Source organism: Pyrus communis, chromosome 10, assembly GCF_041283825.1.
Source record: "Pyrus communis isolate YQ-2024b chromosome 10, ASM4128382v1, whole genome shotgun sequence".
Taxonomy (NCBI): domain Eukaryota; kingdom Viridiplantae; phylum Streptophyta; class Magnoliopsida; order Rosales; family Rosaceae; genus Pyrus; species Pyrus communis.
In genome coordinates, this window is record NC_142574.1 from 27,873,954 (window position 1) to 27,885,300 (window position 11,347).

At 38.6% G+C, this 11,347-nt stretch overlaps 1 protein-coding gene and 1 pseudogene across 5 annotated transcripts; both read left to right on the forward strand.

The window, feature by feature from the left end:
* Nucleotides 1-1,595: 1,595 nt before the first annotated feature.
* LOC137729746 (pentatricopeptide repeat-containing protein At4g21065) lies at nucleotides 1,596-5,440 on the forward strand. Of its 5 annotated transcripts, none has more exons than XR_015952790.1 (3): nucleotides 1,596-1,717; nucleotides 2,237-4,032; nucleotides 4,405-5,440. XR_015952790.1 is itself a non-coding variant. In XM_088678820.1 (3 exons), the coding sequence occupies exon 2, from the start codon at nucleotides 2,282-2,284 to the stop codon at nucleotides 3,974-3,976; it is 1,695 nt and encodes a 564-aa protein (XP_088534946.1). In that variant the 5' UTR covers nucleotides 1,596-1,717; nucleotides 2,237-2,281; the 3' UTR covers nucleotides 3,977-4,008; nucleotides 4,405-5,440. The 5 variants fall into 5 exon arrangements, 3 of the variants coding, with proteins under 3 accessions (XP_088534946.1, XP_088534945.1, XP_068324866.2); XR_015952791.1 differs by having other exon boundaries at nucleotides 4,408-5,440; XM_088678820.1 differs by having other exon boundaries at nucleotides 2,237-4,008.
* Nucleotides 4,500-5,440, forward strand: LOC137728493 (uncharacterized; annotated as a pseudogene).
* Nucleotides 5,441-11,347: the final 5,907 nt, after the last annotated feature.

Genomic DNA, 11,347 nt, shown 5'->3' on the forward strand with positions numbered 1-11,347 from the left:
TTTTCAGAAAGTTTCCTTAGCATTTCTCTTAAATTAAAGTTTTATGATTAAAATCTGACATTTCTTGTCATTCCGTACTACGGTCTGGTAGTATTTTTCTTCATTTGTAAGTGAAATGTTTTAGGTTCGAATCTCATAGATGACGAATTCAATATCAAATTAAGTTGCTTATTGTGTGGCTTAGCCGAACTCCTACAATTCCTTTAATGTAAAATATATTGTTGTATTAAAAAAAAAATCAGACAAATCTTAATTAGCTTAGGTTGAGAATATCTGGGGGGGGGGGAGGGGGATGAGGATGTTTTTGTATGCTTATAAATGAGACACGATACACCAATTATTTATCTTTGAGCTTTTGCTTTGTCTAAAATCATATGGAAGAGACAAAGTGCTGTTTTGATTTTGTCTTGGTTCAAAAAGAATCGTTCACACTATTTTATGGCATTATATGTCAAATGGAATCTCAAGCACCACGCCCCCCTTCCTGTAATTTCTAGGGCTCTAAACTAGGGTTGAAAAAGAATGCTTGCTTCCAACTAGTTGTAATTTGTTGGCTTGTGTTTTAGGTGGGGGGTGCTACATAATTACATATTCATATTCTACAAATTGGGTGGCATCTTGTTGGATTCTAAGATGTTAAACTGTTTCGATTCGTCGGGAATATGTCAAATTTTAGAATGTAAATATAGTTGGAGGAGAAAGAGTTGATGCGTTAAGAGTTGAGGGGCCCGAAGCAAAGTTATGTTTGTTTTGACGAAACATAACAAACTTCGATTAACCGTAGTAGTAAGTGATGTGATTTTCTTTAACTATTACCTCCTTATGGATTGTAAGTTTTTCATCTCAAATTTCTGCCCCTTCAAACTAGAAAATTTGATTTTGAAGTTGTAAAATGCACATGTCGGGACTAGGGGTGTTTTTCGGAAGGATCAGATCGGAAATGACGTTTCTAATTTCCGTTCCAAAATTTTTGGAATTAAATCGGATCGGATCATAATTTTCAAATTCGAAATTTTTGGCATATTCGAAAATTTCAGAATCGGAGTAATCTCTACAATATTTATATATTTTATAAGTTTTTTAATATTCTCTAACTTTTTCATACATGCAGTTTATCGTTCTTTCTTAACATTTGATGTATACTTATGTATAAATTCAATTAATTTGTGGTATACTAGTATGCTTATCATTTTAATATATAAGTATACATATAATATAAAATCAATGATCAAAATGCATCCAAAACTAACAGTAAAATACAAAAATTGACTACAAAACATATAATTTGAATAAATAACTATAAAAATCTAAATTTTTTTTACCCGAATAAGTTTTGAACACTTAAATTTCAGATCAGAAATTCGAAATTCTCAAAATCTCTAAATTCATTCCAATTTTCGTTCCAATTTTTTTTTTTTTAAATATGCAAATTAAAAAATTTGACTAGCGGGACAGTATACCAAGTTGGACGAGATATTCAATGGGTTTGTTTGGACAAGTGGGCTTCGACAGGCTCCAGCCCAATATCCCATCTAAAAGCCCATTTTTTGCCTTCTATGAGCCAAAGCCCATCGGTAAACCCAGTGCCTTAAACCCTTCCCTCTTTCCTTGGTTCGTCTCTCTCGCTCGAATCCCAGCACAGCAGTAGCTGACTGCACTCTTCCTGTTCTTCGCTCCTCCAGCCCTCGTCTCTTTTCTTCGGTACCGATTGTTGAAGGTAATTTATCTCCAGACTCTCCCTGTAATTGTGCTAATTTTAAGGTTTTTTTATTGAATTATTGATTAATTGCTTAATTTATCTCCAGACTCTGTGTGTAACTGTGTAGTTATGTATGTTAAGTTGTGATTTGGGTTTTCGTATTTTTTTTTTTTTGTTTTGATTAATTTGGTGTTGCATAATTTTACCAATTGCATTTGGCAATGCACTGGTTTTTTCGTGATGATTTCTGCTTTGATTGCAGTGAGTAATGAAATGCTTATTTTTTTAGAGAGAGATAGAAAGAGAGTAGCTTTTGAAGAAAGTACTTTGGAAAAAATCAGAAGGGTGGTTTTTTGTTGGAGAAATACTACTTCTTCCGCACCAGATTTTTTGCAGATTTTGGGTTTTGTTAAATTATGAATCTCTATTTCACCAAATGTTTAGGAAATATTGAATGGGCAGTGCCATTTTGGCGGATAGTTTTGAAGGATTCAAGTTAGCAGAGTGGAGCTAATAAAATCTTTCCTCTCAAGACAGGTGGCTATTTTCCTAATTAAGAGACGAGAATTGCAATGAGAAAGAATGATGTCAATGAACAATGTGTACAAGCTCCACGCTTGGTTCATCAAGATTGGCTGCGACAACCACCCTACGTCCCTTGGACGCCTTCTTCTTGGGTGCACTGCCACATCATACCCTGAAAGCTTAACCTACGCTCGTTCTCTCTTCTCCCACTTTCCCTTTCCGGACACCTTTGCTTACAACAGAATCATTAGAGCCCATGCAGCAGCCCCCTCATCTTGTTGTCATGCACTCTCCTTCTTTACCCAAATGCGTCACCAAGGTGTCCCACCGGATAACTTCACCTTCCCATTTCTTCTGAAGGCTTGTGCTCGCCTTCAACAGGGTCAAGACCTTCATGCGCACATTCTTAAGCTTGGCTTTGATTCAGACATATATGTTCAGAATGCATTAGTTAGTTTATACGGGGGTTGTGGGTCAATTGAGCTTGCAATGAATGTGTTCCATGCAATGGGCGAAAGAGACTTGGTTTCTTGGTCTTCCATGATGTCTTGTTTCGTCAACAATGGCTTTGCATACGAAGCTCTTGCTTTGTTTCAGCAAATGCAGCTTGCAGAGAATCTGATGCCAGATGAGGTTACCATGCTCAGTGTGATATCTGCCATTTCAAGCTTAGGGGAAATGGAATTGGGTCAGTGGGTTCATAAATTTATTTACAGAAGTGGGCTAGAACTTACAGTTCCATTGGGTACAGCGTTGATTGACATGTATTGGAGATGTGGGGCCATTGATAAATCTATCAGAGTCTTCAATGAAATGCCATTCAAGAATGTAAATGCATGGTCAGCATTGATTAGTGGCTTTGCAGCGCACGGCCGTAGTAGAGAAGCCCTTAGAATCTTTTATGAGATGAAAAGCTCTGGCTTGCAGCCAGATCATATTTCTATAACTGGGGTTTTAGTGGCTTGCAGTCATGGTGGCCTTGTTGAGGATGGCTGGAGAGTTTTCAAAAGCATTGGGGATGAGTACGGCATGGAGCCAACACTTGAGCATTATGGTTGTATGGTTGACCTGCTTGGCCGAGCCGGCATGCTTCACAAAGCGTACGAGTTCATTGAGAAGATGCCAATAATGCCAAATTCGGTAATTTGGAGGACTTTGCTAGGAGCATGTGTTAGTCATAACAATCTTGTGTTGGCTGAGAAAGTGAAGGAGAGGGTCCACAAGCTAGATCCTTATCATGACGGCGATTATGTGCTTTTATCGAATGCTTATGGCGAAGCTGGTAGATGGGTTGAAAAGGCAAAGGTTAGGAATTCAATGAGAGAAAAGAGAATTAACAAGAAACATGGCTATAGTTTTATCAACGTAGACCAAGTCATTCATGAGTTTGTATCAGGGGGTAATTCTCATCCCAGGTCGGATGATATTAGAGAGTTCTTAGATAGCATAATTGAAAGTATAAGAGACACGGGGTATACTCCCCATACGAAAAATGTGCTACATGACATTGAAGAGGAGGAGAAGGAGCAATGTCTTAATTATCATAGTGAGAAATTGGCCGTGGCTTTTGCACTCCTGAATGTCAAGGATAGCACGACAATAAGGGTCATGAAGAACCTTCGGATTTGTCATGACTGTCATTCTTTCATGAAGCATATTTCGGCCAAATTTGGTAGAGAAATCATCATTCGTGATCGCAGACGATTCCATCACTTTGTTCAGGGATCGTGTTCTTGTCAGGATTATTGGTGATAGATGGTCCAATCCAGCTCTTCTCTTCCCTTGTAATATCATCTATCAGACTGCTCGTAAATTTTCTTGACCCTCGTTTCTCTTTGTGAACACATATTTGATATTTCTTTGTGAACACATTTAATTCCTTACTTGATGCACTACATTCTGCGTTTATGGATATGGTATTACAATCTTTGACTCGTATAAGCCTTCAGCTATATACACATTGCACTATTGAAGCTTTAGTTAAACTCCATAATCTTATAGTCAAGCTGCATGACTGAGGTTTCAGTCCCCATCATCTTAATGCGTCTCAGCATATGCAATTTCCAGAGTGAGAATTTTAGTATTGCATCAGAGAGCCTTTTCTTTATTGATATTTATCCGTTTGATTATGCTTTCAATTTGTGATATTTTATATTAATCAGACCTTGTTTTTTCAACAGCAGATTGCGAAAAGTAATCTATAGGAGGAATCAATCCAATCCAATCCAATCCATAGGAGGTGCCGTGTTCCCTAAGCTAAAACTGAAAACATAATCAAACGGATTGCTACCCCAGATATATATCCGTGTCCATCAAGACCTGGATTCATGAACTTCAATAATCCTTTGTTTAATATCTTCTTGATGATTCGGTGCCCTTGGTTCTTCCTGCTTTCATCTCAAATGAAGACAGAGTTCATAATAATCAAGAGGAGGAAGATAATTATCAGGTTTCAGAAGGATATGGTTGCGAGTCAGAGAAGCCTCTGTTTCCCCCTTCTTTCGCTGAACTTGAGTTGGAGATGAAGGAATCAATCCAATCCATAGGAGGTGCCGTGTTCCCTAAGCTAAACTGGAGTGCACCAAAAGGCTGCTTGAACCAGCACAACTCTCAGATGCTCCTCATCATTGTGATTGCACTGCTGTTATTCATGCATCAAGACCCCTATGCAGCGACAAAACCTCATAAAGTCCCCAGAGTTTCTTCCTTGCACTTTGTAAGGGCACCAATCCCTTCAGCCAGAGATGGAATTCTGCTGCTTTGTACGGAGTCAGAATCTAGTCGGAATTCCAATGTGAGGTTACTGCCTTTTGCCCTGCTCTCCCTCAGAAGATGATCTTTGAGCATTGATCAAAGAGTATATTTACGGAGAACTTGAGATCAACACATTTGAATCAGAAAATTACACCTTTGATGTGAGCGACGAAGGATGAACAATTCAATGCACGACGTGCATTTTTTTCCTGGTACCTCTGATGCTTACCTTGAAGTAATTGGATCAGAATCATGATGAACAAGAGGAAGAAGGGAGAAGGAAAGGCAAACGAAGGAAAATTTTGTTTCATACAGACTCAAATCAGATTGGTAGCTTTTTCTTATATAGGACATGCGTGTTTAAACAATTTTTAGTCTCTTTGTTCCCTTATTACGTTGGATCTATAGATTAACATAAATGAATGATTGATTGATAATCCAAGCGGTGGATTGTTCTGGTAATTAGGGTGTATTTCTTTAACCCACTGCTTTCTCGGTTCAAACCCACACCACTCCTCTTTAGTCTAATTAAATTAGTAATATCCTTCGTAATAAAAAGAAATGATTGACTGATAATGTTTTCAAATTATTTAAGAATGTAAAAACACATAGAAACGAGCTTAATTAATAATTAAGAAAATACTTTTAAGGTTAAAGATTAACGATCATCACAAAGCAATTGGCAAAACAAAAGTGGGAATGCCGTATTGCTGCTCAATACTATGATCTAGTGATATTCTTTTTCACTCAGATGTGAAGGGTCTTAGGTTCAAATTTCTTAGATGACAAATTCAATACCAAATTAGGTTGCCCATTGTTTGGCTTTGCCGAACTCTCTCTCCCCTTAGTGTAAAAATATCAATGTACTTAATAAAAAAAAAAAGTGGGAATGTCATAATTGTGCGGCCATATTTATACTGAGTCTCCTGTAATCTCACTAGTGAGATTTTTTAGTGTGTTGAGAACATGTCAGTATGCCAAGTGCCATAATATAATTGGTTGATTTTTTTCCAAGTACAATTGACACTTGTTTATCAGAGCGTATTTTTTCCCAAGCACAATTGACTCTCATTTTTCAAAGCATGTTTCCGACACACTGAAAAATAACTCATCAGTAGCAATGCCATCACAAACAAAAAGAATAAATCAATTAGAAGTCAGTTCGAATCACGCTCATAAAGTATCTATGTATCATCTGAGATGAATTTAAAATTGATGTACATATTTAACTGAGATTAATCAAATCAGAGCCATCTATTGTTTTTTTCCTTTTTCTTTTTTGAAAAAAAAAACCGTATCGTCGTATCCATCCATATGCATTGAACAAATCAACCGTTTTTCGATTCTTGTTTAGTATAAATCCATCTGTTATAGTATGGTATTTTTGGGTAATATATATATAAGAACCATGCACGTTGAACACCCAAAAAAATTCCAGAAGCAAGCAAATGGCTTCTTCTTCTTCTTCTTCACTCGCTCGAAATAATGTTTGGTGCTGATATTTCTTGTAACTGTCAACAGTGCCACTATACGTGACCCAATTATACAACTGGGCATTGTTGTTTCACTGACTAATGATTTGGGTCCAGGCATCAACCTCACAGTTCATTGCAAATCTGGCGACCGCGATCTTTGTGTTCATGTCGTGCCTTATCACGGATTCCACGAATTCATTGTTCATAGACTTGAAGGTTCACTAAACCTGTGCAGTCTCCAATGGCATAATATTACACATACTTCGGTTACGTTATACGAAAAATCAAGAGACTGGCCTGCATGCGGACACAGGACCGCATGTGCCTGATACCCTTCGGGAACGGGCCTACAGAAGAAAATTGCTACCCTTGGGATTCCTAAGGAATTCACATAACAAGGAGAGGACTTGAAGTTTTTCTCTTCTTATTTTTCATGAACTATTATATTTATTCGATCGATCGATCTTCTCTCTCACTTGAACCAAACTTCTCTGCAACATGTTTGTTTCTATTGTGCCAAAGATGTTGAGTTTTACTGCAGAGGTTCAATGGCAGCAGTCACTGCTTCCAAAGAAAGATAATGGACTCCAAATATGCTTCTTAATTGTGTTTGTTTTTGGAAAAGTGGGATTGTCTTCAGAAGCAGCTTCTGCCTGGCTCGGTGGATAAAATCTGCTTTTTCCTTAAAGATGAAAATTTGTAGTTAGCATCAATCTCTTCATTTAACTTCACTCATTTGTGATTGATTACCATACATTTCATATAATCTGTTATTATTTTCATTTTCTTTTGAAACCGTTTGGTCATATGACTCATATCCGTCAATCCATATGCATTGAACAAATCAACCATTTCGATTTTGTTTAGTATATAATCCATGTTTATAGTATAATAATTTTGGTTTTCCCAGAAACAGTTAGAGGAAGGAATGAATGTTTTCGTTATATATAAGAACCATGCACGTTGATGTTTGAACACCCCAAAAAATTCCAGAACCAAATGGCTTCTTCTTCTTCACTCATTCGAAATAATGCATTTTTGGTGCAGACATTTTTTTTTTTCCAGCAGTGCTGCTAGATGTGCTGACATTTCTTTTTAAGCACTTAAGAATCGAATCAAATCTTGATACATTTGTGTGTGTGTGTGTGTGTGTGTAATGCATAAAACTACATCAATTTCGTGGCCTGTGTATTAGAGAAAGTGAGTCAAAGTTAGGCAAGGAAAGTTAGTCAATGTTAGGTATGGTTGAATAAAAATTATTAGGTGCAATTAATGTGTTTTGTGTGGTAATAAATAATCTTAGTTTAATCATTTGGTTTGCTATAAATACCTAAGTTCTCAAGCATTGTATATCATCCAAGAAAAACAAAGCCTAGAGCTAAATAAGAAAAGCTTTGCTAATTAGTTTGTTTTGTGAGCTTTCTTTAAGAGTGTGTTCTATTTTCTTCTTCTTGGGATCATTAGAGTTATCTTTGATACTCTTCTTATTCAACAATTGGTATCAGAGCCAAGTCGGTCAGGGATCGTTCTTGGTAGAGCATTGGTTGTAAAGTCTCTTGAAATTCCGAGTATGCTCTGTGGTTGCAGTTTTGACTGATCTTCCACATCAGAAAAGGTTTCTTGAGATTATTGCTGGGGTTATCACAAACCTTGAGAGGGAGCTTCTTTGTGTCGAGAGTAGTGTATTACTCTGCACGGTAATCACTCAAGCTTGTTCGGTGTAGTCAAAGTCTTGCCGATACGATGGGTGATCTTCAAGTTGTTGGAGGAATCAAGAAGCTCAACAACCAAAACTATAACACGTGGGCAACGTGTATAGAGTCTTACCTTCAAGGTCAAGACTTGTGGGAGGTTGTCGGTGGTAGTGAAGTTACACAACCGGCAGCGGAAGATGCTAACGGCGTCTTGCGAAAGTGGAAAATTAAAGCAGGCAAAGCGATGTTTGCTTTAAAGACCACAATTGAAGAAGAAATGTTGGAGCACATTCGGGATGCCAAAACGCCAAAGGAAGCATGGGACACTTTTGTTACACTCTTTTCGAAGAGGAACGATACAAAATTGCAACTTCTTGAGAATGAGCTGCTATCGATGGTACAACGCGACATGACGATTGCCCAGTACTTTCACAAGGTGAAGTCGATATGCCGCGAAATTTCAGAATTAGATCCAACAGCTCCTATTGGGGAAACCAGGATGAAGAGAATAATTATCCATGGTTTGAGACCCGAATATCGAGGGTTCATTGCCGCTATACAAGGATGGCCGACACAACCATCGCTTGTTGAGTTTGAAAATTTGCTTACAGGTCAAGAAGCTATGGCCAAGCAAATGGGAGGAGTCTCACTGAAGAGTGAAGAGGAAGCGCTCTACACCAAAAGTAAAGGCAGCTTTAAGCAGCGTGCTGGTGGTGGATCTAAAAGAAATGGTGACAAGGAAAAAGGTCATCAAGGAGGAGGGAGTTCTCAACCAGGGGGAGCTCCGAAGTATCACGGCAACCGTGGTCAGTCCCAGAATAATAAAAGATTTGAGGGCAACTGTTACAATTGTGGAAAGAATGGCCACATGGCGAAGGATTGCTGGTTCAAAAGGCCTGCAGAAAGTAACGTCGCCAACTTAGAGAAGAAAAGTGAAGATGATTGGGACGTCATTGCGTCTCTAGCCCTGGAGGAAGAATGGGATGCAGAAGCATCATCTTGTTGGTGCTCAGAAAATGAGGCGTTGCCCGACCCAAAAGATTTAGAAGATACATTGCAAGGGAAACTGGGAGACCAAGCTGCCCAAATCCAATCAAGTCCAGATGAGCCTGAAGATTTGCTTGCTGGAGACGATGTCGAGCAAGAAGTACCTAAGAGTCCTTGGCAAACAGGTATGTACCAACAACCACAAGAAGTTAGACCTAGTGAAGTGGAAGTATCAACTCCACAAGCACAACTAAGAAGGTCAACAAGAGTACGAAAGCCAAATCCTAAATATGCCAATGCTGCCATAACTGATGGAGCACCAAAAGAACCTGAGGTGTTTGAAGAAGCATCACATAGTTCTGAATGGATAAGAGCTATGGAAGAAGAAATCACTGCGCTTAAGCAGAATCAGACTTGGGATTTGGTGCCAAAGCCAAGGGATGTGAAACCCATATCCTGCAAATGGGTGTACAAGATAAAGCGTCGTCCTGATGGTTCAGTTGAAAGGTACAAGGCTCGGTTGGTGGCTCGAGGCTTCTCTCAGCAATATGGACTAGACTATGATGAAACGTTTAGTCCAGTAGCAAAGCTTACAACCGTACGAGTCCTACTTGCACTTGCAGCTAACAAAAATTGGAATCTATACCAAATGGATGTGAAGAATGCTTTCTTGCATGGAGAGTTAGATCGGGAGATCTACATGATGCAACCAATGGGCTTTGAAAGTAAAGTTCATCCCGAGTACGTGTGCAAGTTGAGGAAAGCACTCTACGGTCTAAAACAAGCACTAAGGGCGTGGTACGGTAAAATTGCAGAATTTCTAACGCAAAGTGGTTACTCAGTGGCGCATGCAGATTCCAACTTATTTGTTAAAGCTAATGGAGGAAAGTTAGCTATCGTGCTGGTGTACGTAGATGACTTAATCATAACCGGTGATGATGAGGCAGAAATTCTTCAGACGAAGGAGAATTTATCAGTCCGTTTCCAGATGAAGGAACTTGGTCAACTCAAGCATTTCCTTGGTCTAGAGGTTGATCGCACACAAGAAGGAATATTTCTCTGTCAACAGAAGTATTCCAAAGATTTATTGAAGAGGTTCGGAATGCTCGAATGCAAGCTGATCTCTACGCCGATGGAGCCAAATGTCAAAATAAGTGCACATGAAGGAAAAGATTTGGAAGATGCGACGATGTATCGACAATTGGTAGGTAGTCTGATCTACTTAACCTTGACTCGACCTGACATTTCTTATGCAGTTGGTGTGATGAGTCGGTACATGCAAAATCCAAAGAAGCCTCACTTGGAAGCAGTTCGACGAATACTGAGATATGTGAAGAGTACAATTGACTATGGTCTTTTGTACAAGAAAGGTGAAGACTGCAAGTTAGTTAGTTACTGTGATGCTGACTATGCAGGAGATCATGACACCAGGAGATCAACAACTGGGTATGTGTTTAAGCTTGGTTCTGGAACCATCTCTTGGTGTAGCAAGAGACAGCCAACGGTATCTTTGTCAACCACAGAAGCAGAGTATAGAGCAGCAGCAATGGCAGCTCAAGAGAATGCATGGCTGGTACAGTTGATGAGTGATCTACATCAACCAGTAGATTATCCAGTACCATTGTACTGTGATAACCAATCGGCCATTCGCTTGGCGGAAAATCCAGTCTTTCATGCAAGAACTAAACATGTGGAAGTGCACTACCACTTTATCAGAGAAAAGGTTCTACAAGAAAAGATTGAGATGAGACAAGTCAAGACGAATGATCAAGTTGCGGACTTGTTCACAAAAAGTTTAAGTACAGGCAAGCTCGAAAATTTTCACTGTCTGCTCAGCACAGTGCAAAGAATGAGAGCTGACATTGAGGGGGAGTGTTGAAAATCAATGTCAAAGTTAGGCAAGGAAAGTTAGTCAATGTTAGGTATGGTTGAATAAAAATTATTAGGTGCAATTAATGTGTTTTGTGTGGTAATAAATAATCTTAGTTTAATCATTTGGTTTGCTATAAATACCTAAGTTCTCAAGCATTGTATATCATCCAAGAAAAACAAAGCCTAGAGCTAAATAAGAAAAGCTTTGCTAATTAGTTTGTTTTGTGAGCTTTCTTTAAGAGTGTGTTCTATTTTCTTCTTCTTGGGATCATTAGAGTTATCTTTGATACTCTTCTTATTCAACATTTTTGGTGCAGACATTTTTTTTTTTCCAGCAGTGC

Excerpts from the sequence above, each read along its gene's own strand:
- LOC137729746 (XM_088678820.1), top strand. The coding sequence starts at position 2,282 with ATGATGTCAATGAACAATGTGTACAAGCTCCACGCTTGGTTCATCAAG.